General features: G+C 48.0%; 1 protein-coding gene across 1 annotated transcript in view; it reads left to right on the top strand.

The window, feature by feature from the left end:
* The window catches only part of KIF6 (kinesin family member 6), a 425073-nt gene that overhangs the window by 373860 nt on the left and 24836 nt on the right, over window positions 1-26377 (top strand). Inside the window, exon 16 of the mRNA XM_037146181.2 lies at window positions 11074-11124. Coding sequence (XP_037002076.2) covers window positions 11074-11124 — 51 coding nt within the window. The remainder of the gene's footprint in view (window positions 1-11073; window positions 11125-26377) is intronic.

Consider the following 26377-nt stretch of genomic DNA (forward strand, 5'->3'; position numbering starts at 1 on the left):
TTAAATAATCATTCCAGAGGTTAGCTGCAAAACAACTCTAAATGACCCTGGCTCTATTTGTTTCTTCCCCCTGGTGAGGGGGGTGCGGGGCAGGGGGGGAGGGGAATGAGGGCATCTTATATGTCTCTCCAATATTCCTATACACTTTGAATTCTGGACACCATTCCAAATCTTTTTTTGGGGGCCCCCCTTGGCTGCACCCTGTATCAATATCATATTTGACCATAATCAAGGCCTTGGAAACAATTGCAGTGGCTTTACGTTTTTCTGGCCTCCACACAGTATTATTACCTGTATTCTAAGCACTGCAACCTCCTTCCACTGTGGTAATCACTCTTTCCACTACCACCATCATTACCCCCACTTACTGTGCACCTAGTACATGCCAGGCGCTGTGCTGGGTGCTTTACGTGCATTTTCTCTAATTCTTGCAGCACCCTTGCCATGAAGATGTTACTTTCCTATTTAAATGAAGGCATGAAGCCCAAGGGGATTAAGTAGCCCAAGGTCAACGGTAGTAAGTGGCACCTGTTCCCAAAGCCCATGTTCTTTTCACTGTTCCAGGCCCATGATTCCCTCTACTATTTCTCCTGCCATTTCCCATTTCTCCTCCTCCCGAGTGAGCCTGCATGACAGTTCAGTGGTCTCTGAAGACCAGACATCCTTCTGGTCTGGCATCCTTCTCTGGCTTCCCACTTCCACTGTGATTCCCCAGGGTCTCCACTGGCCCCTTTCCTGGGACTCAGCACCCCGAGTTCCACTAATATATCCCAGCCCCCTGTCCCCCACCCACAGTAAGGTGACTGTGCAGACTGAGCACAGGACCCCATGTGGATTAGATGGAGGGCCTGGCCCACTGCACCTGAAAGAAGCAACAGGTACACATAGCACATAAGAAATGACCTTTGAACCTGAAAGCTGAAACCATTTCCATTTGGTTTTGACTCTCATTTATAAACTCATTGACACATTTCTCCCCATCTCCAGCCTCTGCTACTGGAGACCAGTTCCCACACCAAGAAGCACCAATTCTGTTATTTCACAGGCTAGCTGATGACTTGACCAGCCACAAGCCTTAACTGGGGCATGTTTCCTTCTACTGATTTAAATTAAGTGAGTGGGATCAAGCTTTCTCTTGCAGTATGTTTATTACTTACATCAAAGAGCCATGTAAAACTCATTGTTTGCATGTTTTTTTAAAATTTTATTTATTTATCTTTAGAGGGGAAGGGAAGGAGAGAGGGAGAGAAACATCAATGTATGGTTGCCTTTCGTGCGTCCCCTGCTGGGAACTGGCCTGCAACCCAGGCATGTGCCCTGACTGGGAATCGAACCACGATTGTCTGCTTCATAGGCCCGCGCTCAATCCACTGAGCTACACCAGCCAGGGCTCTGTTTGCATATTTTAATCCATCCAAGTACTATGTATACTGCCAAGTCAAACATTTTTGTGCTTAGGGTTTATCTCACAGCTGTAAGTGAACCCTGCCCTTTACCTCCACAGTCAATAAGGGGCCCATACAAACCAGCCCCCAGTGTGAGAGGGGCCATCGGGAAGAGGTGAGATGTACCTACCCCCACCCTCACTGGAACAGAAGAGCACCCCTGGGAGTGTACCCTCTGGCACCTCTGGGCTTAAAAGCAAGAATGAAAGTCCAAGGCCATGCTGTGTGGGCCCTCCCCTCACCACAGGGGGCGTCCCTGGCAGCCGGAGCCATATCTCCAAACGGAAGGAAGGACTGTGGTCTGCAGCTACTCCTCCAGGGCAGGTCCTGGAAGCTGGTTATGTCTCTCCCTGGCTGAGATGAGAACATCTGAGCATCTAAAGTAACAACTGTTGGGCGGATGCCAACATAATCGTGAGCCCTCAGCTCCCTGAGGTGTTTAGTATTTAACAATTCATGCTGGTTGCTGAGCTGAAATTTTTCCTACACTTACCTACTTGCACATTTGTTTGAGCTGTTAACAAATGAGCTCAGTTACTTAATTCTCTGAACATGTTTATGGAATATTATCACATACTGGAATAGTGATATTAATAAGCTCCTTAGCTTAATTAAGCATATGCGGAGCCAAATGCCTGAGCTTCAGACAAAATGCACTAATCTAGCATCATTATGATGATTACTTGGGTAGCCAGAATAAAAATCCCATAGGAGAAGAAATCAGGTCTCCCACACATGGTATAATTTGGTCATTTTTTAAAAAATGAGAGTACTCCCCAAAATGTGATAAGAAAGGAACTATCTGGAAAGCCCAGACTGCTGTCTGGTGTTTTCATCCTGAGTTGAGATGCTGCTCATCAATTATGAGGCACATCCTCCTCTACAAGACTAAGGTCAAGGTGATGGGCACTCTTGAGAAAATCCTGGGTAGAGGGGGAGGAGTGTGTGGGAGGAATCAAGTCAAGTTACAATGTTAATCTTGAAATTATTATTTTTAAGAATGAACCGGTTTTCCTCTCTCTGTGACTTAATAACATTACCAAATATGGTGTTAGGCATACTAAATGGAAGAAGAATCTTGAATTCTGGACAATTGAAGTGTCATTTTGGTATGAGAAGGCTTAAAAATATTTGCCCAGAATTTAGACCATTCCTGGCTTTTCCTTCAATGCTTCTCCTCTGAACTTTTCTCCTTGGAGAACCCAGGGAAGGATCTGTCTTCCTCTGCTCTCCCAGGGGACTGAGACTCCTTAGGGGCTGCCCAGCCCAGGCCAATGGGTTGCTGCTGCTGTTCCGGGCTCCCTGAGTCTCCACCCTCCTCCTCCTTCATCAGCAGGCTCCTGGGCAATAGCAGAGCTCTGACAAACAAGCAGAAACTCTCCTCATTGCCCCAGCCCCGTCACTGAGACTCGGGTTGTGAATATTTGTCAGCACACATGACAGATGCCATCACATGTGTGACGGATGCCCAAGCACAGTTTTCAGCATACTGTATGATATTGCATTTTCCTCTCAAGGAAGTGTGTTGCGGTGGGACTTTAATTTTTCACTTCTTCTTATCAATACATACAAATATACTTCCATATAAATCATAAATCAGACATACTTATTAAAGTATGATTTTTTTCTCATCTTACTTGGCTCTGCCTCTTCTACCCAAGTCATGTTCCACCCTCAGGTGACCCATCACAGCAGCTCTGTGGACATCCACTCCTGTTACCCCCCTGGGCATACGATCATATATCTGCACACATGCACACGTGCAAATACCCATGTAAGGCTCTGGGCATCGTTTGTTTGACCACAAACAGGAGGAGTTACCCCTTTTTCCCCCATTGTCTCTTTTGTTTCCTTTTTCTCTTTTCTTGCTTTGTTGAATTCTTAAAATTTTGTCATTCTCTCCCCACAACCATCCCCCATCTTTTTTCTGATCCTCTATTTGGTCTTTATATGATATATTTTTATTATTATTGTATTATTTTTCTTAAGTTACAAATTAACTACAACAATGTCTGTAGTCGTTCCAAAGGCACCCTCCCTCCACCCACATCCAGAGCTGTAGCTCATGTTAACTCCCCATTGGACGTCCCCTCACTTTATCTCCATCTTGTATTATTGCATAAAGGGTTAGTTTTCTCTCTCTCTCTCACACACACACAGAGTTTTTATGGTCAACACTTAAATATTTTTATTTAAATATTTTGTTTTCATGCTCATCATTGTTTCTTTTACCCTACTATTTGTGTTTATTTTTCTTCTTACTGATCACAACAATAACTCGTTACACCAACACAGCTTATATGCCAGGCACTCTTCTAGTGACATATGTGACCTAATGCAATCCTCGCCGCAGATACTATTATTATCCCTGCTATTAATTTCCCAAACTATGAGCAGAATCAGTGACCCAGCTGATATGCGAACCAGGGATCCTGGCTCCAGAGTGCATGCACTTAAACTTCATGTCTGGTTGCCTTTCAGTTGAGTTCTCTTTGGGGCAGGGGTTCTGTGGGTGGCATGTGCTCTTAGGCCCCTTGTCACAGGAAATGTATTTATTGTGCCCTCACCTATGAATAGCAGTCTGACTATCTGTAAAATTCAAGTGAACATTATTTCCCTCGTTGACTCCTGGCACCTATTGTCGCTGAGGTGGGGGCCACCTCACCTTAGAGGATGGTTCAAGTGGTTCCGGGGCAGGTTGCCTGGAAGCTGGTGACAGTGGCTCTTCCCTGAAGCTGTGCAGTTTCACTATGCCATGTTTAGGGGCAGGTTTATTTATATTTATCTGGCCCAATACTCAGAGTACATGTTCAACGAGGGAGCTCATGTCTTTCTTCAATTCTGGAAAATTTCGACTGCTATCTTTTCAAATATTCCTTCTTCCTCATTGCCCATTCTTTTCTTCTAGAACTCATACTAGATGGATGATGGAGGTTCTCAATCTCTTGTCTGTGACTTTTAACTGCTTTTTCTCATTTTTATCTTTTCTGCTTTCTATACTATGTTTAGATGAGTTTTTCTATATTATCTTCTAATTCACTGATTTCTCTTTAAAATATGTCAAGTCTGTGGTTTATTCTCTTATTTCTTTTATTGCTTTTTTTGTTTCAATCACTCTAAATTTTTATTTCAACATTTCTTTCCTATTCACTTATTATTTATACCCATTTGTTGCATGATTTCTTATTTCTTTTAAAGAGAACCTACACCTGCATTAATCTCTAGGTATTCACAACACACCTGTTTTAACATCTGACTTGGAAGTGTAGACCGGCACAGCCCTTATGGAGAGAGAGCAGCACCTCCAAATAAGGGCGCAGCGCTGCTGCGACGGCAGATGGGTCGGACTGCACGTTCCAGGACGGCCATCCGAGCACGATCTGCACTCGTGGGAGTGGGAGGAAATCCAGTCGTTCAAACCTCAGGGGAGAAAAATAAAGTTTTGAGGTACACACTGTAGGGTGCGTGTAGCTCTTAGAAACAGAATTAGATACACATACAGCAAAGTGAGTAGATGGCAAAAACAGTACTGATGATTAAGAAACAGAACGAGAGCTGTCACATAATTTTACCTTCATACCTTTAAAACTTTACAACAAACCGTAAGAACCCATGCAATGAAAGTACATGTTTGCGGAAGCGCACTCTCACGGAGAGTGGGGGTGGGGTGGGGCCTGGGCTCAGGGACAAGACCGCAGGCGCACAGACGTGCAGAATGATGAGGACGCGGGCCGCGGGCTGGAGAGCAAGACTAATTCACCCTCTGTGCTGCCCCATCAATAAGTGTCTTGACCCGCCTGTCCAGGAAATTACTTTCATCTGTAATGAATTCATGTCCCAACTATTGATTTTGCTATCTTTCTACAGCGTTAGATTTCTTCATATATTTTGGCATTTTGGTGGGCAGGCCCATTTTTAATAAAACACATTTTATTTATTTCCCTTTCTCTCTGTCCCTTTGTGCTCATCCCTCTCTGCCTGCCAGAGGCCATTCCCCGAGGCCGGAAGCAGCTCTAATAATGACAGTTTGAGTGACACTCGCGGCAGTATTGGGCTGTGGTGGACTTGGTCACAGTGTCAGTAGACAGCTTGGCATATAAACTGGAGAGAGGCTGGCGTTGTACCTTTCTTCCTCCTTGGACTTGCTGGGGAATGTGAACCACAGCCCCCAGTGACATCTGGCATCACTTTTCTTCCTCAGTCCCCTTCTGCTCACACGTGGAGGGATGGGGGTCTCACCCCAACCTGCAGCTTCAGACTGTGAACCAGGCTCCCCACCCTGCCTTGCACAGGGCACTTTTTGTCGCCTCCCAGCTCTGCCAGGACCCAGAGCCCTGCTAGCTGAGGCTGAGGCTCCATGAGCCACTTTGCATTTCTCTCCCACTTCTGGTCTTCAGAACTGTCTTGTCATCTAATCCAGCAATGTTTTCTTGATATCCTCTCTCTTTTTTAAAATTTTATCCACCACTGCTATGGTGGGAAGAGGTGGTTCCTATCTCAATAGATATTCAAATTATAGAAGCAAGTTTAGATAAAACCTGATGAGATATAATTAACAAGGAGGAAAGGGAAATGACCGACTTGAAGACTTCAAAACATTTACACACTCCTATTTGTTGGAACTTTATCTAAAGATTACACATTTCATTTATGCTAATCCCATTATTTCTACAAACAGCCTTTAGAGAATGTAACCTTTTAGTAATCACCATCTTCTGTTAATATAAAGAAATTGGCTTCCCACATCACAGCTGAAATAAACACCCTAATTCAGGACCACTAACCAGAACCTTCCTTTCAAAGGGGCCCTCAGACAGGAGACTTAGCCTGTGTATTCTCCCCTTCCCCAATCCCCCTACTGACGTTCACTCTGTGTTGATTTTACTGGAATACTGCAGTAGTATAGCTGAATGGAACAGACTTTTTCTCTTTTTTGTGCTTTGTTTTTCTTCTTTGTTTTGTTTTGTTTTTTCTGACCCTCACCCTAAGAGAAGAACAGATTGGACCAGAGGTTTCGGTGATTACCTGGGATGGACTCTAGTAGGACTGGAACTCGGTCTCCCCCAGCCCTGCTCCCCCATTTCAGCCCGCCCTTCTAGCTCCTGCCCCGAACTAGTGTGCACCTGGCCTTCTCCGCCCTGTTGCCCAGCGTCTTCTTTGGCTTGGAATGACTCTCCCGACCCCACCTTAACACCTCTGCTCTTTTAGGGATCCACTCGAGTCTCACCCTTAGTAATCACGTCACTAACCCACCTTTCTCTCCTCTAAACTCATCTCCACCATCGACGTGACTTTAGCTACCTGGCCTGCAGGACCTGTCACCTTATGTGCACGGTGTCCTTCCGATGTCTGAAAGTGCCTTGCTGCCCAAAGCTCGTGAGGCATGTCGTCTATGCTGCTACGTTAGCTCTTGATTCTCCCAAGAATGTTGAGATACAATAAGGCAGATATTATCACAGTTATATTATTATTCTCATTTTTCAAATGATAACATTGAGGCTTAGAGATGTTAAGTAACCTGCCCAAATAGGAAGTAGCAGAATTGGGATTTGAGCTGAACTTTTTCTGTCAACAAATTTGTCATTATTTTCTACTATAACCAAAACGGCAAAGAGGTTTGACTCACCTCAAATCCAGTTCCAAGTGATTGGTTGTAAATGCCCAGCAGTGCTGTGTTGAAAGACAAACAGAGTCAGCAGGAGAGGGATCCATCCACAATGAAGGAGCAAGGTCAGCCAAGGGTCCAGCTTTAAAAGGAAGAGCACACAACCACCCGTTACTGTCCCCTGTATCGTGTGAACTTTCTTGAGCTAGGATAGAGTCTACCACCAGTCTGTAGACTCCACAGCACTTCAAACATAGTGCTCAACACATAGTGGATGAGCGTAAATATTACTACTTACAGCTACATCGACACGCTCAGGAAGGCTCCACAGCAGAGAAGCTGTGGGGGTTGTAAGTGAATAGCGCTGCTCTGCATGAGCCGAGCAGCTTTGCTTGGTGAATGATTCCAAACTAACATGCATGCAAAATAAAGCGTGAAGCTTAGGGAAATTGTTTGATTCGGAAGAGTGAATATCGATGTAAAAAAATATGTGTTGCTTCTGCTTGGTGATAATACTTTTCATATGCAGTACTTGGTACAGGGCAGCACATACACCGTGCAGTGCACACACCTGCCCATGGCTACTCCTAAGTCACGTGTCTCCTCTGGAGCTTCCCCATGACATGTGATAATATCAGCTTTACTACATCTCAAGACTCTGGGGAAGATCGAGGGGTAACGAACTAGCATAGATGATACACCACCCCACTACCTGCTGCTTCCACCCCCCATCCTGTCAATTAATGAATCAGAAAGGGAGAGATGTTTCTGGCATGTACTGTCGTAACGTACTGCAGGCAAAACTACTAATTACTCTTCTCCTATAAGCCAGCTCTCCTCCCTGCCCCAGCTTCCCTCCCAGACCACCTCCTGCCTCAGGCTGGGAGTTCTGTTTTCATTTCATCTCTTCACTGTACCTCGCTCGGGGTGGGGATGTGTCCAGGAACACAGGCCAAAACCAGCAAAATGCATCGCCGTGCTGGTGACAGCGTGCTGCATGCTGAGCGAATTCTGCTGTCCCCCTCAACTCCTTCCTTTGCCAAAACCTGTGGAGCTAGAAGATTCAGCAGATTGCAGAGACTTACCTTCACAGGGAGAATGGCTCTGTTGGAAAATGCAATTAGGTATCAGCCATAAGGCTATTTTTAGAAGCTTGTTTAGGAAGATCTCAGAAACAAAAATTGCCCTGTGATGAGAGATGTGAGCCAATTCACCAAAAGAGAGCATCATTAAACACATTTTAAACTTACCTTTAGCAACATGGAGGATTATAAAGATGAACCTTTTGTCCCCTAGGAATAGCTCATTGTTCCAAGAGTCGGTGGTGTGTTTGGGGAGTTTGTAGAACTTTCAGTCCTGGTGGCAAAATCCCATCTGTGAGAGCCCTTAACCCTGTCACTCCAAAAGACCTTCCCCAGGGTTTGGCAGAGGGAGCCTGGTCATTCCAACAGAGACGGGCAGGTCGCAACCTGCAAGGCTGAGCACCTCCTGGGGGCAATATGTGAGCCGGGGACACCTGTGTCAGGGAGGCTGTGGTCGGAAAGGCAGGTTGTCAAGGAGGCTCGACGGCAGCAGGTCACCGTCAGTGTCACTGGGAAAGAGGAACCAGGCACACAGGAGGCTCCCGCTGCAAGGCACCTGGGCCAGATCCCGTGTGGCATTGGCTCTCCAGACCCTGGGCATGAGAAAGTCCTCAGTGGCCTACTCTAAACAAAGGGATGCGTCTAAGTGGTGTGTTGCCCTTGTCACAGCACTGTGTCTTCTTATTTGAAGAACGTATGTGCTGTGCTTTTTTTTAAATTCAAGTCAGCGATATTTAATGCAGACAGGAGTCTCAGCCCAGCAGCACCCCTACCCCCAGCCTCTTCACTCTGCTGATGAAGACAATAATGGCCATTATTGTCTTCAGAGTGGGGAGCAGATCCCATCTGGGTCTGGAGCTGGCCTGTGCTTCGGGTCAGGTTCCTGTTGGCTCCAGGCCCTTCCAGTACTCATCCTCGGGCCAGGCGACCACATCCCCAACTCCCTCTCAACGCATCCCGAGTCCCACCCTCCCAACTTGGAATTAGGGTGCAGTCACTGCTCCCACCCAATCCTCAGCTTCCTCTCTGTGCACAGTCCTCTCCAGTGGGGGACACACCTGGAAACAGCTGCCTCCGAGGGGGAGCTGAAGGAACCAATGACGTTAACCCAGAAAGGACAGGTCTAAGTGGAGAATTCACAGCATCCTGAGACATATGAAGGGCTCTCACTGCCAATGAGAGGGTCCTTCTTCTATGCTCCTCCAGAGAACTGACCAGACCCAAACTGGAAAGTGATGAAGAAGCAGGTGTCAACACATTAGTAATCGCTTATATACAATTTAATCAATGGGGCAGGCAGGACACATGAAATGATCATTCCATTCTGTAGAAGACATTCCTAAGTTGTGTGGAAAGCTAAACTGAATGACCTCTGCCATCCCCGCTGTCCCCCCAATCATGACATTCCAGAAGTGCCCTAGAACTTTGGCTGAACAATAAGGTCTCCAGTGACTTCCTTATTGTCTGCTCATTTCAGCTGTAGACAACTTTTGAAAACTCAGTTCAGCTGTAGCCCCTGAGGCGTAGAACGCACTTTGTGTGGAGAAAGAAATACAGGATCTGGCAGGAGTGATGCCATTGAGTGTGGTCAGTAAGGTGTATGAATGTCTTACACAAGATGGACAGCAATGTGAACATTTCACCTAGAATGTCATATAGTGTGTTTGAGTGTGATATTGTTACAGAATTACATGCTTATGATTTTGTAATAAAAGATTTTTATGTAATAAAAAGGGGCGTTATTTGCGCCAGACCCTGTATGTTAGACAAGGAAGCAATGAAGTTCCCAGGCTTTCTTAGACTCCCCCAGGGGCCAGGTCACATCCCGCAGATGTAATGTACACAGAACTGACATTTTAGCCGCATGCTGAGGCCTTGGAGATAAACAAACCCAGGGCTGCTGTTTTGCCCCTTCTCAAGCATGGAATTCTAGAGCTTTAGAGATGGAGGAATCCCTTCCCCAGGGCAGGAATTCTCCCTCTAACAACCCGACATGGGGTCACCCAGCTTTTCAGGAAGGGGCTCACTGCTTTGCCAGGAAATTGGTCGATTTTGAGACAACACAATCCACGTTGAGACAGTCCTCATTATGAGCTGTTTCTTCCTCATATTGAGCCCCAAGTCTGCCTTCATTCAATTTGCCTTTGCCCTCAGCAGTAGGGCAAAAACAAATGTTTCCTCAGCCATAGGACAATGTTTAGATTTTTTAATACAGCCATTATCTTCATACCCCCTCTCCCTCCAAATGTTTTCTTCTCCACCTAATTGTCTCAGGTCACCTCAGATATTTCTCATATGGCATAGTTTCAGATGCCCGACCATCCCAGTTACCATTTTCTAAATATTTCTTTTTCATTTTACTAATGTTCCTTATAAAAAGTAGCTTCTAGAACAAATACCAACTGTGGTCTGATCACTGCAGAGTGCAGTGGATCTATCACCTCCTTTGATCTACACACTATACCTTTATTAATACAACCTAGAAGCATATGTGTTTCACACCAAACGGTCGAACATTGGGTTTATCTTAAGATTATGACAAATCAAAACCATCTTTCTTATTTGACACAGTTTCATACAGCTTAAAATAATGAGTGAGTTTAAAAGTGGCCCTATGCATTATAAAGCATCCAACCCTCCATCCCTATTTAAGAGATCAGAGCCCTGACAAAAATCAGCAGTGACAGACTGAGGTCATTGAACCCCCAAATGATAGACTCTAAAGGTGAAATGTATTGGCGGTGATGTGCCAGGGCCCCAGCCTTTGCAGCCTCTTCTTTCAACAAAGCTCAGAGCACAGAAGGGCTCTTCTCGGAAGCTGCGCCTGCTTGTCTCTCTTACTTCCCCTGCGTTTTCTTTTAGCTTGCCACGTGCTTCGGAGGCCGGCTCTTCTTCCAGACCACTGCAAACCCACCAGTGTTTTCCTTTATGTCTCTGACAGGTCACCTGAAGGAGGAAATCACCCAGCGGCATCTGCAGCAAGTAGCTCTGGGTGAGTACAAAGTGGCTCCTGGAGGAGGAAAGTGACGGTGATACAAGCCAGCCTGTCCTGAAAACCCACGTTCAGCTAAAACATCACCCATGCAAAACCTAGGAAAGGGGAAGGAGGGCAGGTCTGCCGTGGAGGGCAGCTGTCTGCCGATGCCCCTCCTCCCTGGGGCCAGTTTCCCCCACCTGTGAGCTTGCGCACGGCGGCTGTCACACCTGGCACCCACCCTCCCAGCTGCTGCCTTATCCTCTTGACCTTGTCCACCCCGAACCCCAAACTAAATTCATCCCCTAAGACCCAGCCTCTCTCAGGGTCCCACTCTGAGCTTTCTAGAACCACTACTAACTAATCTAGAGCCCCTGCTAATACTAATAAGTGGTGGAGAAAACAGCTTCTGTTTGCTGAACCACCTCTGTGCACGCTTTACGTGCCCTGTCTCCTTTCATCCTCACCACCGTTCTGAAAGGTAAGTGCATTTTCCGTGTGAAGACAACTCAGTGACTTGCCGGTCACATTGCTACTAAGTGTGAAATTTGGATTTGAACCCAGTTCTCTGAGTCTATGCTACTTGCTAACCACAACACTGGTGGACACACTTCAGTACACTAATAATGCAAATGCTAAAGAAACGTGGTGATACTCAAAAAGGCCCTTGGCATCTTTTAAGCAGGGACATCTGCAGAAAATGCTCCCTTTTGATTTGTGAGCCCCAGGAAGTGAGCTGGGAGGAGCACGCAGCTCCCAGGAAGGCCGACGGGCAGGCATGTGGGCAGGACCAGCTTGTTCCTCTCCAGCGAGCCTGGGACCAAGGACGCACACAGCTTTGACTAAATAAGCAATCTGTGCGTTCAAACAAAGAGCTCCTCCAGAGATGGCCTGGTGCTGGGGTGACCCGTAGCTGGAGAAGCCAGCACTCAGGACTTCTAGGGGAGAAATGCAGGACAGTCTCAATGTCATGAGGATGACCCACTTGACCCTAATAACCTGGATAATGAGGAAGGTTTGTTGTTTAGTTTCAGTAATAATAATGATCCTATCAATACCTACTGATTATATCAGAAATAAAGAAGCAAAGCCCCAGACCGCTGACCCGAGCTTGAGCTTCCCACTGTTGGCCTCGGGACTGAGGGGTCAGGGCATTGTGCATTGCCTGCCCTCCCGTGGCCAGAGACTGGGGCTCAGAGCCAAGGTTCTGCCAAGTGCCTTTCTCAACAAGGAGCCAAAGATTCCCCAGGACCCTAACTTGTAGGGCTGGACTTAGGAAGGGCACAGTGACCTCTGCTGGGGAGCTGTCAAGGTGTCCTTTGGGCCTCCTGGGTAGGTCACTGAATGGGAAGTCATCCCTAAGGGCTGCCCCTGGGCCCTTCATTTAAAGGCTGCCACCAGGTGTCTTCTCCAATCTCTGTGACCCTAGCTGAAGAGAAAATATGAGGTGGAAGGTACCACTCATGGAACTCCAGGGATAATTTTCATCCAGGGCCTGGGGAGCCTTTTCTGTGGCTTTCAGGACAAGAGGTGCTCCATCCTCCCTGCCACACCCCATTGTCTGGCCCTCCTGGGTCCTTGGAAAACTGCCGCCTGTCTTCAACCACCCCCCTCGGCGCTTCCTCCACTCATTCCTGGGAGCCTGCTTCCAAATCACAGCGGGTGTCAGGGCCAGAGGGCCCAGCTCTGCTCAAAGTAACCAGCCCTCTTCGAACAGAAAGCACTTTGGCTGGAAGTCTACTTGAGTGCATTTGAAATACCTATTTATTTTTAAAGCATACTGTTCCAATTTAGAGAAGATTTGTTCCTGTCACCCGGCTGCCATTCTGGGAGTGAACATTATGTTGCGGACCAAACTCCTTAAGAGCTATTTGATGGAGACTTGGAGCCAGCAGTGCTCATGGTCCCAGGTGACCGAAGCTCAGAAAAGAGTTCTTCCCGTTGAGAGAAATCTCTCGGTGCAGCAGACTGTTCACAGAGCTGCCCCTGCCTTAACCTCGGCCTTCAGCCCGAAGGGGAGTCTAGAACCCACCCTGATGCCCTGTGACAGGGCAGGTCCTCTCTCGCCCTCCCCCTTGTTGGCTGTGTGTGTGTGTCTCTCGCATTCCCTTCTCCTCTCTGCTGTTTTGTCTTCTTCTCTTCGCTCCTCCCTCGTTCTCTATTTAAATATTCCCACTGGTATTGTTTCTTTTTGCCGCCATGTTCCCAAGTTTCCATGAAAGCATAGAAGACGGTTGGTTGTCTGGGGGGAGGGGGCATGGTAATGAGCAAGTCTGAGCAGATGTTTTCTCATGTATTTTGCATAAGAATAGAGCTCTGTGTGTATGAGTATCTCCATACCCAAGAAAACAGTCTCGGATAAGGCAGTCTCGTATCTCAAAGGAGCACAGCTCAGTGAACAGAGAGGCCCCGCTGGGAGAGGTGCACCCTGGTGAAGGGAGGCGGGCCCAGCCCTGCTCCAGAGGGGCTTGGTGGCGTCGGAAGAGCAACTGTTACCATTTCAGGAATTTGGGAGCCGTGGTTAAACCCAGCATTGTTAAAATTAATGATACACAGTTAAATAAAGTACATTAAAACAAAGGTAACAGATACCCAAAATTCTTCACTTCCTAACTAATTTACTGCATTTTACTATTATCTCTGCTCTTGAGATCCTTGACACAAGCTGCGTCCGTGTCGCAGAAACAAGATCCGACGTGGCTCCTGTGCACATCTCGCTGACCCGTGTGCAGGACATCACTCAGGCAGCTGGGAGTCACAGGGTGGGAGTAAGCACACCAAGGAACTGGCAAATGTAAATCGAAGCCCTTTCCCCACCCCCACCCCAGGAGCCCATTGTTAAGCATTTAGCATCAAGCCACTAGCATGCAGATCAGCATCTGTTGAAAGGCCAGTTTGTGCGCTCTGAAAATGACTACTCCCTTCATGGCTGGAAATCCACGTGACAGCTCTCCTGCACGGACTGCCTACCCACGAACCCTGGCCCTCTCCAAAGCAAGTGGACAGAAGTGGAGCAGGTGAAGCACTGGGTCCAGGAAGCCCCCTGGATGTAGCAGCTGGAGTAGGAGGGGGTTCTCGAAGAGACACATAAATGACCAGTTCCAAAAATATAATCAACCACCAAAAGTCACCAGTGGGCTTAGAGCAGGGCCTGCTCCCACACGACGTTTCAGAAAACAAAATAATGGCTTTTATTGCTGCTGTTGTTGTTGATCCAAACCCAAGGACAGGCTTATTGATTTTAAAGAGAGAGGGAAAGAAAGAGATAGCAAGACAGGGAGAGAAACTGCGATGCGAGAGAGGCACGCTGATCGGTTGCCTCGTATGCACCCCTACCCAGGGACCAAACCTGCAACCGAGGTGTGTGTCCTGACCAGGAACTGAACCCTCAGCCTTTCAGTTTATGGGACAACACTCCAACCAACTGAGCCACACTGACCCGGGCAACAATGTTATTTTTAAATTAAGCATCACTTGGGAATGATACTAGTTGAACTAGATTCAGCTAGCTGAGTTGAATTCACTGTGTTTTTCCCACTTCGTTGCCCTGGTTACCCTCAATGGCATAGTATTGTCAATAATGCAATCAGCAAACGTTTCCTGAGTACTTTACCACATGTGAAGCATGATTCTAAGCTCTTCGCTTATATCTTCTTTTGTAACGTTTCTAAAATCCCCATGAGTAGATACTACTATTATCCTCCGTTTACATTAAAGCCCAAAGGGGTTATGTGAATCTGCCTAGCACTGCTCAGTTAAGAACGCAAATACAGGTGGCTTGGCTCCAGACCCCACACTCCAACCTGCACCCAGGCCCTCAGCCCTGTCTGCAGAGCAGGGTCTGCAAAGGCACAGAGGTTCAATGCCTGCCCCCCAAGTTTTCTACTCTAGGCCAGCATGAGGTGCTGCCTGCATGAAAGGGTAACTCGAATTTCAGGCTTAGATGCATACATATTGTGCCATTCAGTGTCCTCTTCTGCCTGCTGTCCCCAAACCAGTTCAGCCTTGACCTTCTCCATGACTCCTCCCCCTGGGCCCTTGTCCCCAGGTCTGCTTTGCCCTCCAGCCCCACGCACCTCTGTGAGAGCACCAGCCTACTATTCTCCACACTGAAATGTGAGCTCCTAGAAGGCTGGGTGCAGGCGAATGAATCTTTACCCCAGCAGCCAGCACAGGCGATAAATAGGCCCAATCAGTGCTTCTCCGATGACTTCCAGAGTCACACGTCTTGCAAAAGTATAATGAAACATTTTAACATAAAATAAAATAAGTGCATTAAAAGAAGTAGGAGTAAGTGCTTTCGGACCCCATAACTGAGCAGATTATAACACACGGGTGATAAATTTGACTCCTTCTTATCTTGCCACTAAGCAGAAAGTGAAGCACCCTGAGTTACAGTTTTCTTTTCTGGCAACAGGAAGCATGCTAACCAATCTATCTGCAAAAAGTAGAATTTCTTCCTGGAACCAAACACAAACCAGAATCTATCGCGTGGATCTTTGTATACAGGACACTGAGTGGCATCATGAACGATGTCTTCAACTGCAGTTTTACAAAATAAACCAAAATGTTGTTCAACCAGATGAGTCTTACATCGACCCTCTATAGAAGTGAGAGACCTAACACTAAATCATAACTCACTGAAAGTGTTTATGTAAGTGGCCGAGAAAACATGCTCCAGGCATCCTGCTTTCTGACGGCTTCAGAGAACAGGAATAAAACCGGGGGAACCAGCCCCACGAGCGCATGCGGGCTGTATCCCTCAAGAGTCTCTTCTGAGCAATATTTGATCAGGGGCTGGCAAAATTCTACCAGCTGCCTGTGATTCAAGTTTAAAAGGCACCTGGCTCTACCAAGCAGCACGTGGCCTGTGTCAGGGGAGAGGAACTGGCCCTCAGAGCTTCAGGGACTTACCAGAGGGGATGGCGCCCGGGGCGTGTCACTAGGACCCCTGCCGGGCTGAGCCTTAAAGAACGGGCAGGATTCATAACCTAAGTGGAGAGTGTGGGGAGGAGGGGCTGTTGTGTGTAGTGCGTGTGTTTGTGGTGTGTGCGTGTGATGTATGTGTTGTGTGCTTGGTGTGTGCCATGCATGTTTATGGTGTATAAGGTGTCAGGGGGTGTGTCTGTTACATGGGTATGGTGTGTGGGTGGTGTGATGTGTGGGTGGTGTGGGTGGTGTGTGTGGCATGTGCATGGCATGTTTTGGTGTGTGTAGGGGTAGAGAGAGAAGTACCTGCTTACGCAGTGGATTTGAAGCAGTTGAGGAAAGGGCTAAAAGGGTGCCTTAGGCCAGTCCATTTGAGAACCTTGGATCTGAGCCTTTACGTCATAAGCAGTGGAGCCAATGAGCATTTGTGAGCAAGGAAGTCTTGGTCAAAGAGGTCTGTTAGAAAAAGAAAGCCCCAGGCAGTCACCCAGCTCCCCAGCAGTCACCAGCTGACTGACCAGTCTGTCCCACCCACACTGCCCTCACCCCAACCTCCACCCCAGCCTTCGCCTCACCCCTGCCCCGGGCTGCTTCTCTGGGCACACACACTGCCACCCCAAGTCAGGAAGGGCCTCAAGGACACCTGGGTGTCTCTGAATAAAGCACCGATCACTCGCCACCCTACCTGGCCTTGCCCCTGAGGGCAGGAGGTCAGTCAATGATTTTGTTCTGTGATAGATGGAAATAGGGGATCTCTGCCCTTGAGAAGCTCAGTCCACGGTGGATGACACCACACCTTTCTCCACATTTATTCCTTGACCCAGCTCCTGCGAAAGCATAACTGATTGCAACATTCCATTGCCTCCACTTGTAGGCATGTTGTTTATATGCTGTTACAGAAGATAGCAACAATAATAATGACTAACAAATGACAAGTAAATTCCACAAGCATGGCACTGGTAGTTTCCAAATGACATGTGAGATGCCCCCACAAACACTAGCCTCCTGAACAGCCCTCCTCTCCCCTCCCCCACCCCCCACTACCCCAGGAGCAGAGCAGCCCCAAGAACAGTCCACTGTGGCTGCAGTGCCACCGGTGGTGTGCCCCCTGACCCTGGAAACAGGGCAGTGACAGCTCCAGCTGGGGAGGCAGGGTGGGGAGGCACCAAACAGAGGGCTTCCTGCTTTACTTTGTTGCTCCAGCATCCTCCAAGCAGCGCCTCTCTCCCAAACAGAACTCCTGCAGTGACCTCTTGTGGCATCTCTGCTGGTCTCCAGGCAGACACCTCTTCTGTCACCACTTTCTCCCATTTGGTGTAAAATCACTTAAGATTGAGTCTTGAAATGCTCTTTGGGATTCTGCACCAGGAGACAACGAATTTGAGAGAAAGCAAAAGGCCAGACACTCGTCCGTTGATTCACTGGGTTCACCGAGCACCTGGCGCAACCCAGACAGTGTGCGAACCCAGGGACCCCCGGTGTGCAGAGGAACCACTGAGTGAGGCAGGACCGGAGGGGACCTCCGGCCTCATCTAGAGTGTGGTTTTCAAAGCGGGCTCTGTGGGACCCAGAGGTGAGTGTAAGGGAAGTCACTCTGTAAGTGGCAGGACCTCAGGATTTCCACCCACCCTGATTCAACCAAAGCAAGTTCTAGTCCTCTTTTTGCCACTAAGCTTCTGTTTGAAGAGAGGGTTCTGCAGCTTTTGACACGTCTTCCTCCCTTCCAATCCTTGGGGCTTGGTTTAAGACATTTCCATAGGCAGATAGTCCAGGCTTCCCTTTCCAGAGCTGTCTTTCCTCTGGGCTCATGCAGAACTTGGCACATACCTCTGTGATGGAACTTAGCACAATGCGTGGTGACTGCTGGTCTCTTATGTGTCTCCCCCACTGCGCAGAGTAACTTCCCCAACACCACGCACAATGATCAACACACAGTAGGTCCTCTGTAAACGTTTGTCGAATAAATCAGTGACATCTCAGGGATCAAATTTTTTCCTTAAAATTGCACCGGGCACCAGCTAAGGGGCTCTGTGCCCAGACTCCAACATCTGTAAAATGGGGTGACTGGCCCAAATGATATCCTGTGCCCAGCACAATCTCTGAGACTTAGCCAGCATGTGCGTCAGCTTGTTGAGTGAACAAATGAATCTCACAGCCTCCAGCCCTCAAGGGCTGCACCTTTACCTCTTTGTGAACGCAGACTTCCTTAAGACATGGCAGGAAACACACGCAATCTTAGTGAGGAGACATGGAGGGTTTGGGTGGGTTAGCAATGCCTTCATCTTCTCAGAAGTAAGTGGTCAAAATGCTGACCCTTTGCAGCAGGGCAGATTGTAAGGGAAGCAGGTGCCCCCAAGGCCCAGATGGCATTTCAATTGGTAGCTCAGTATGGCCAGTGATAAAAGCTCACCACCTGAATCTATTCTAATCCATGGTTCCTTGTGCAAATAGGACCAGCTTCAGTGACACAAGTCCCTGACCCAGTTTCTAGGCTCAAGATGGAAACTGGGAGTGAGGAGTCCCCACGCCATTCCCAGCCCATCTCCCGATCTCTGAGGCTCCAGACCCTGTGAATGGTTCCAGACTCCTGCTCCAGCCAACCTGGAGAACAGAAGGAGGCTGTGGGCGTCAGCGCTGGTGCCAGTCTTGAACAGTAACTGTGGTTTAGTAAAAAGAGCCCTCACCATGGACTCAGGAGATCCCTGCTTGAATTGCTCCTCTACCATTTGCTAGTCCTGTGACCTTGGTCCACTAATCTTCCTGAATTTCTGTTTCTTTGTCCACACCAGAGCACCTGTTCCAATGGGCTGGTCTGAGTGTCAAGCACAGTGTCCATGTGATGAAGCCAAGGACAGAGTAGAAGGCTCAGTGGATTGTCATGGTCTCAGACTCTGAGTGCCAGGAACTAAATGAACCAAATGTCATAGCCCCAGGGTACAGAGCCTACCTGGCTCTGGGCCACCAGCAACAATTGACAAAGCTGGTGGAGGTCACCCCAGTCCCACAGTCCCCTCATCTCTCTACCTCTATTTGCTCACAGGCACTATTAATCACACTTCTGTGCACACACGTAGTCAAGCTCCAGGAAGGGCTGTCTACTGCTTTGAGTACTTGACCACTGATGATCCTGCTAGCAGTTGCCAGAGCCTTTTTTTTATCTTCCAAATGTGCAGAAGCCATGTCTGCTACTTTGAGTGAATTGGGCATTTGACCAATGTCTTAGTCAGTTAGGGCTGCCTATAACAAATTGCCATAGACTGGGTGGCTGATAAGCAGAAATTCACTTCTCACAGAAATTCATTTCTTCCAGAGTCTGGAAGCTTGAGATTGAGGTGTCAGCATGGTCGGGTTCTGCTGAGAGCCCTCTTCTGGGTTGCAGACTGCTGGCTTCTCTTTCTATGGCAGACAGAGTGAGCTAGCTCTCTGGCCTCTGCTTGTAAGGGCACCAATCCCGCCTCGTGACCTAATTACCTCCCGTGGGCCCCACCTCCAAATACTGTCACACTGGAGATTAAATTTCAACATATGGATTTGGCGGTGGGGCACACACTCAGCCCATAACAAACAGAGAAAACAAAATTTTAGTAGAATTTAGTCTAGTAGTAGAAATCACCAGTTTCAGATTTTTCGGCAAATCTCAGCCCAGGAAAGGTCCCTGTGTTTCCTGGGACTGATTCTGTTGTGCATGTAATGAGGTAGGTAAAGCCTTTCCATTTCTTCAAAGAAGCTGATGCGCTTGGGTGACCCTCCAACAAGAAACCAGGGTCAAAAGTGCTCAGATACAAACAATAGGCTCCATCTTCCAAACAACCAACAAAAAGGTTTAAGGGCTATTTTGAATATACTGGTGTCTAATCAGGAGACCACAGAGGAGCTACGCTAGGGAGCCAGGGGCCCACAGGATATAACTAGTTCATCGGGGCAGAGCTGCAAAAACAGGTGACACCCAGAGGGCAGAGCAGAGGAGTTTTTATTCAGAAAAAAGAAAGAAAAAGGAAAAGATAAGCAGGGCAAAGTGAACTGTACAGTTAAAATCTGTGAACAACCATACGGGGATAAAGATACCTAAACCCCACACCCCCCAAAGTCCATGCCAGGAACATACACCAAGGAGGGGTCACACATGTGCCTGAGATGCTCATTGCAGTCTTGTTCTCACCACACCGAAGAGTCAAACAAACAAACACAGGAGACAAGCCGAAGATCCCCCAGCAGGAAGGTGGATAGATGAGCTATAGTTATGATACAGCCATACAATGGAACGCTGTAGAGAAGTTAAAATTAATACACTAGATCTACATATAGCAACGTGAATAAATCTCAAAAAACACAAAGATGATTGAAAGAAAGAAAATTGTTGAAGAATATATGTGTAATAATACCATTTATGTAAATCCAAAAATGTTTAATACTATTGGGTTGGCCAAAAAGTCCATTCAGTTATTCTGTAAAATAAAAGACACATTTTTTATTTTCACCAATAACATTATTGAATTGGATATTTTGAGTATGTTGGCCATCTCCTGCATGGTATAACATTGATCGTTCTCAATTAATGTCTCGATTTGATCCCTATCTGCTCCAACTGGTCTACCAGTTGCAGCATCATCCAGCAAGAGGCATGAAACTTCCCAAACCACTTTTGACACGTCCAATCAGTCACAGCACCCTCTCCATACACTGCACAAATCTTTTTTTGCATTTCAGTTGCATTTTTACCTTTCTCGAAAAAATAAGCATAATATGCCAAAATGTTGCATATTTCCTTCCATATTCAATACTAAAATGGCTACGCAAAAATTCACCAGTTTTGATGTTTTTTTAAATGCATGCTGATATGACAGCTGTCACAAAACAATCTAACAAAATTGCTTTGAGTGAAGTTAGACATTTGAATGAAAGACAACTAAGCTCTATACAGCCATCTTATGGGGGGCGGGGAATGGACGTTTGGCCAGCCCAGTATTTACTGGGGAGAAAGGAATGAGAGCTTTGTACATTTTGTTGTGAAAGATAACATAAATACAGGAAGATACACAAAATATGTATGTGCAGGTACTCAGTCCAACAAATATTTACAAAAAGAACACCTATGCCACCACCTGTCCAGATAAGAACTAGCTAAGTCATGTTTAGGGAAATTAAATATATAGGGTGAGAATATAAAAGGGGGAGGGTTGTCTTAGGAGCTGGGGAGAGCACTAAGGAAGCTTTCTGCCAACTCTGCAATGTTCAAGGTCAAAAACAAAAACGGATGCAACCATAGCTAACTATTTTGATTTTTCAAAATACAGAGGTGGTACATGCATGTGATTTATATAATTCTCCAAACTTTTTTGTCTTTGAAATGGTCTATAATAATTTCCAGAACTCTAAAAAGGATTTGATTCCCACAGTTCAGAGATCAAATAAAATTACTGTGTCAGTGGAATCGTTGTGATACTAGTAGTAAAAAGCAAACCCTAATTTGATTCTGATGAATCTTCATTTTTGAACTTGTGTGAGTGAAGGTCCAAACAGGAAGCAGGTGGCAGTACTCAAATTAGGTGTTAGGAAGAGAGTTGGATAAGGGTCTGTGGACAAAGATGTGAGCAGTGCAGGGAAATTGGAAGGGAGACCACCGCAGCCCAGACATAATAACAGCAGCAAAGCAGGAAGCATTGCCGCCCCTAGACATCCAGGGAGCAAGAGCAGTGAGCAGGTACCAGAACTTGCACACAGAACAGCTCTAACCATCTGACAGGAGCTGTGGTCTTCGGTCAAGCAGCACATCCAGCTCGTGGTACCTGCAGAGATTTCCAGAGAAAGAACTGCCTCAGCCTCTTTCTCCTCCCAGCCTCCAGTCACTTGCCTGTGTTCCCCATTGGCTGAGCCCAGCCAGAGGCAAAGGGTAAGGAAGTGCAGTGTTCTACCAGCCAGCCTCCTGGGGCAAGTAGCAGAAGAGTGGAAGAGGGTGGAGGGTGGATCTGGAGAAGCAAATGGAATAGGTCCAATGCATAGCCCCCAGGCCCCCTGTGGTCCAGCCAGGCTTTTTTCTACTTAAGTCCCATTGCCCCTCTAGGTGGCGCTATTACAAAGGATCTGAGTCTTAAGTTACATGCTAGAGAGTCTAAGTGGGTGGTAGCCAGCTCACACTGGCTCATGAGAACTGTGTGTATCTTTTCCCAGGTCCAAATTCAGGAACATCGTGTTGGTAGCTTAAAATGGGTCATGATGCCCTGACTGATGTGACTCAGTTGGTTGGGTGGCATCCCACAAAGTGAAAGGTCACTGGTTTGATCCCCAATCTGGGCACAGGCCTGGGTTGCAGGTTTGGTCCCTGACTGAGGTACACACGAGAAGCAACCAGTCTATGTTTCTCTCTCACATCGGTGTTTCCTCTCCATCTCTTTCTCCCTCCCTTCCCCCCTCTCTAAAAATTAACTAAATCTTTTTTAAATTAATTAATTAATTAAAATAAAATTGGCCACGATGGGAGTATATACACCACAAAATTGGCCACCACTACAAATCAGGGTGTTCATTTGTTTGTTTTCAGAGAGCTGGTTGTTACGCGTTTACCAGCTCACTCAGGTGACCATACCCTCTCTCCCGTGCCCGGAGCCTGTAGCCCACACCGGGTCCACAGAGACACAGCAGCAGGTCTCTGCCCTGCTCCCGGCCTGCCAGCAGCCCGACCCTGCCCTCTAGAGTTCCTGAGTGGGAATCAGCCACCAGTCCACTGGGCACGCGTGCGTGCACACAAACACATGAACACTCCCAAGGACTCTCTCTTTTTTTTTTTTTTTGACTATGAGAATCTATTTATTAAAGCTGTTGACAGTAAGACAAGGAAGGGCTTAGCATAGAAGAAGCAACAGGAGAGCCTAGGTGGGGCTGCCTTAGCTCACTGGGAAGTCACAGCAAAGGGGGCTTCGGGGACAGGGTTTAGGAGATTAGCCTGGGACCAGCTGCCAGCTGCCCATTGCCTTTCCCCACTTGTGTCCCCGGGAAAAGAAGTGGGGGAAGAAGAAGGGAATGGTGAGGACTGCTTCCCGGGGAGTGCAAGCCCTGGGTCCTTTGTCTTAAGGCCTTTATCAGTCTTGGGGGAGGGCTCAGGGGAGGGTTGCAGCAGAACAGCCATCCATTCTCCAGGTGTGCCCTCTCAGGGTCATGGTCTCCACTGACTGGTCACCTCCAGGGCAGGGGGCCTCTAGTCATCGAATTGGTTATGGCTTCCCCACCTGGTTTTGTTGCTTTTCTGGGCCTAGAGCTAAAACACAGCTGGGGCCTAGATGTTATTTCCATGGAGGAAAGGCCAGGGGAGGAGAGGTTACCCTGGGGGCGAGGTCCTTGTTTTTCCCAGTTTTGCCCCCCGCCATCTATCTGCCCCTGGCTGTCAGTTGCTCAGGCCACAGCGCTCAGCTGTCTGTTTCCCTGCTCCACTTGCCCAGGAACTGCCCTAGCTTCTCACTGTCCTGTCTGAAAACTCTCACCAAGCTTTCCAAGTGGTCTCCTCTGAGCAAGCCCAGAGCCCCGTGACTACTTTAGAGAGAGGGAGAAGGACCTCTACACATGCCACCCAGTGAGGAAGATAAGGCAGACTTAAGGCAAGTGCTAGCTCTCTTTAATGAAATTCTCTTCAGAAATTCCTTTCAGTCCTTTCCAACGTCGATGTGGGTATTTTGGTTGTCTAACCACCTCTTGCCATCTTACTTTGAAAATGTACCAGTTCCACTGTGAGGTCTGTCTCAGAACTTTTGACTGTATATAATACATTTTTGTCAAATGAACATAACTTACAAATTGTCTAGTAGCAGGTACATTTTCCAAAAGTGGAAGGAGACGGTTTGGTGAAGAGTCCTCAACTCAGTTCCTGATAGTCCTGAAATTTCTTTTATAAGACAATCACCAGACCCCACTGACCGGCATCCTCAGAGGCATTTCTCGGAGGAATGGCCGGGCTCACTCTTGCAGGTGCAACAGAAACTGTCTTCCCTGAAAGGTCATGTGTGTCCTGAGAACACTCCCAACTGCCTGGGTCCCGTGTGACAAAGATGTGACTGGATTTTAGAGATGCCAAGTTTGCTGCTACTGTGGCTAAAAAGCCACTGGGACCAGGGCATGTGGTCACCATGGGCCAGTGAGGCTGAAGTGAGAGAGAGCAGAATTGCCAAGGGACTTGGATTCTGAGTTCAGATGCAAACATGCTTCCTACTGAGGCGTGAGGAAGTCACAGGGGCTGGAGAGCAGGCAGGGGCAGCCTCAGGACAGACCTGCCCCTGGAGGACCAACGGGGGTGGGAGAAGAAGCACTACAAGCTTCGGTAAGAGTGTCACCAAGCCAGGCTCTGAGCGGCTGCTACCAGAGAAATGCTGACTAGAAGCCAAATGGTAGCTCTTGGGTTAAAGCAGAAAGGACTGTGAAGGGATAGGAGGGTGCGAGAACAGAGGTGGCCATGGAAGGGAACCTGTGTGAACTAAAGCAAGTAACAAGACTAAAAATGGCTTTCCTGGGTAGGCCATATGCCCCAGGTCTCCCTCATATTGCCTGCAAGCTCACTGACCCTGGTCCACGCTAACCCTCTGTGGTCCACATCCTCCCCAGGGAACAAGATGGGGAAGGGGAGGGGGCGAAGGAGGGAAGCCACCATCCCAGGGGCGTGATCTCAGGCAGCAAGGCCTGGAGTAGCAGCAGGGGAGGTAACAGGTGACTCGGGCAGAGAGAGATGGCAGATGGCCTTCTACCGGGGGGTGTCTGGGCATGTCTTTGCTCTGAACTGGCATGCCAAACAATTGCAATTGCTCTGAAGCAGGGCTGTGTCCTCTCTAGAGAGTGCCCTGTTCTCCCTTAGGGGAAGGCAGAGGCAGTGAGTGGGGGGCTTGTGTCAGGGGGCTGTGAATGTGCCGTGATCAGTCACCGCCATGCGCCGGCAGGGTGTTGTTGTTCAAGCCCTTCAGTCTGAGCAGACCACGGGCAGCTCTGTTGTTTGGAGAATCAACACCAAGACCGATGGTGACACTGAGCCCCTGTTAGCATGTGATCACCTCAGCTGACAATAAATTTGAGCCACTAAACAGGAAATGGCCTGATTGGGAAGCCAGACTCTTTGCCTCTGAGCTGCTGACCATCATGGTCATTGAGCCACTGACACCATTAATCTCCACAAGAATGGACACTTTGACTTCTCAAACTAGGTGAGGCTGAGTGATCTACAGTCCTGTGAGACAGCTTAGCCCCGAGGAGGCCCAGAGAGGGTGTTCAGCAAATGAATCATGTGCTGGAGAGCTGAGGCGACCAGCTGGAGGGCTGCCCTGGCTCTGAGGTCTGCCTGCCACAGAAGAGCCACATAACTCACGGCCTCCTCCCACGCAGCACCGGCCAGAGCACCGCCACGTTGGGCCCTGCAGCCTCTGCTCTATGGAAACCCACATTCAGCCCTGGTGCTGTCAGTATTGCCATTCTGGTTGAATGTCAGTGTTGCCTTTCAAGGAGGTAGATACGGCAGGCTGGCTCTGGGTGTTCCGGGGTCTGAACTCGGAGAGGGGCAGGCTCCAACAGGCGAGCTGCAAATGCCGGGTGGAGTGAGGATGCAGGCCATGGTTTTGTTAGCAAAGGGCAGCCTTCAAAGGCCAGGACTCAGGAAGAAACTGAGGCTTTCTCTCAGCCCAAGCCCCAGATCTGAAAGGCATCCAAGGAAAAGAGCATCACCTTCAAATACCAAGGACAAGTCAAGACCAACTTCAATGATCTGCCCTGTGGCTTCCTTCATTATTGGATTCACTTACGGAGGAAAAAGCACAGGCTTTGAAGTTAGATAAAGCCAGCTCCTGACTTCAGCTGTACCCACCAGTGAAGTGATCCTGGGCAGATTACTTCTCCTGTCGGAACTCATCCGCAGTGGGGGTTGTGATAATTATATAAAATAAGACACGTGGAGTCCCTGATCCATGGAGCAGCCGCACAGTGGACATCGTTATTCAGACTTTATCCACCACCCACAAGGGCCGGTGCAGGCAGATCCGGCCCCACAGAGAGCCCACTTTCCTTGCTGCAAACGCCGAGGCCCCTTTTCTCCACAGTGGCTCCCAAAGATCTGGCAGGTGGGCAGGGCCCAAAGCGACACACTAGCTCCTGCACCACCCCGCCCAGCCTTCGGCCGCTCCGCACCCTGGCTACCTCCTGCAGGAAGCACTCGCTTTGAATCAGGGCTCGGAGCCTTCAGCGGTGCTTCTTAGCCAGGGGTGAGCATCAGAATTCTCCAGGGAAATCATGTAAAATGAGATTAGTTAGCCACTGTGTTATTTTACATTTATTAATAACCTTTTCTGTTGCTTAAACTTAAACTTGTCAGTTAGTTTTT

Source organism: Artibeus jamaicensis, unplaced genomic scaffold, assembly GCF_021234435.1.
Source record: "Artibeus jamaicensis isolate MK-2021 breed Jamaican fruit bat unplaced genomic scaffold, CSHL_Jam_final contig_1803, whole genome shotgun sequence".
In the NCBI taxonomy this organism is placed as follows: Eukaryota; Metazoa; Chordata; class Mammalia; order Chiroptera; family Phyllostomidae; genus Artibeus; species Artibeus jamaicensis.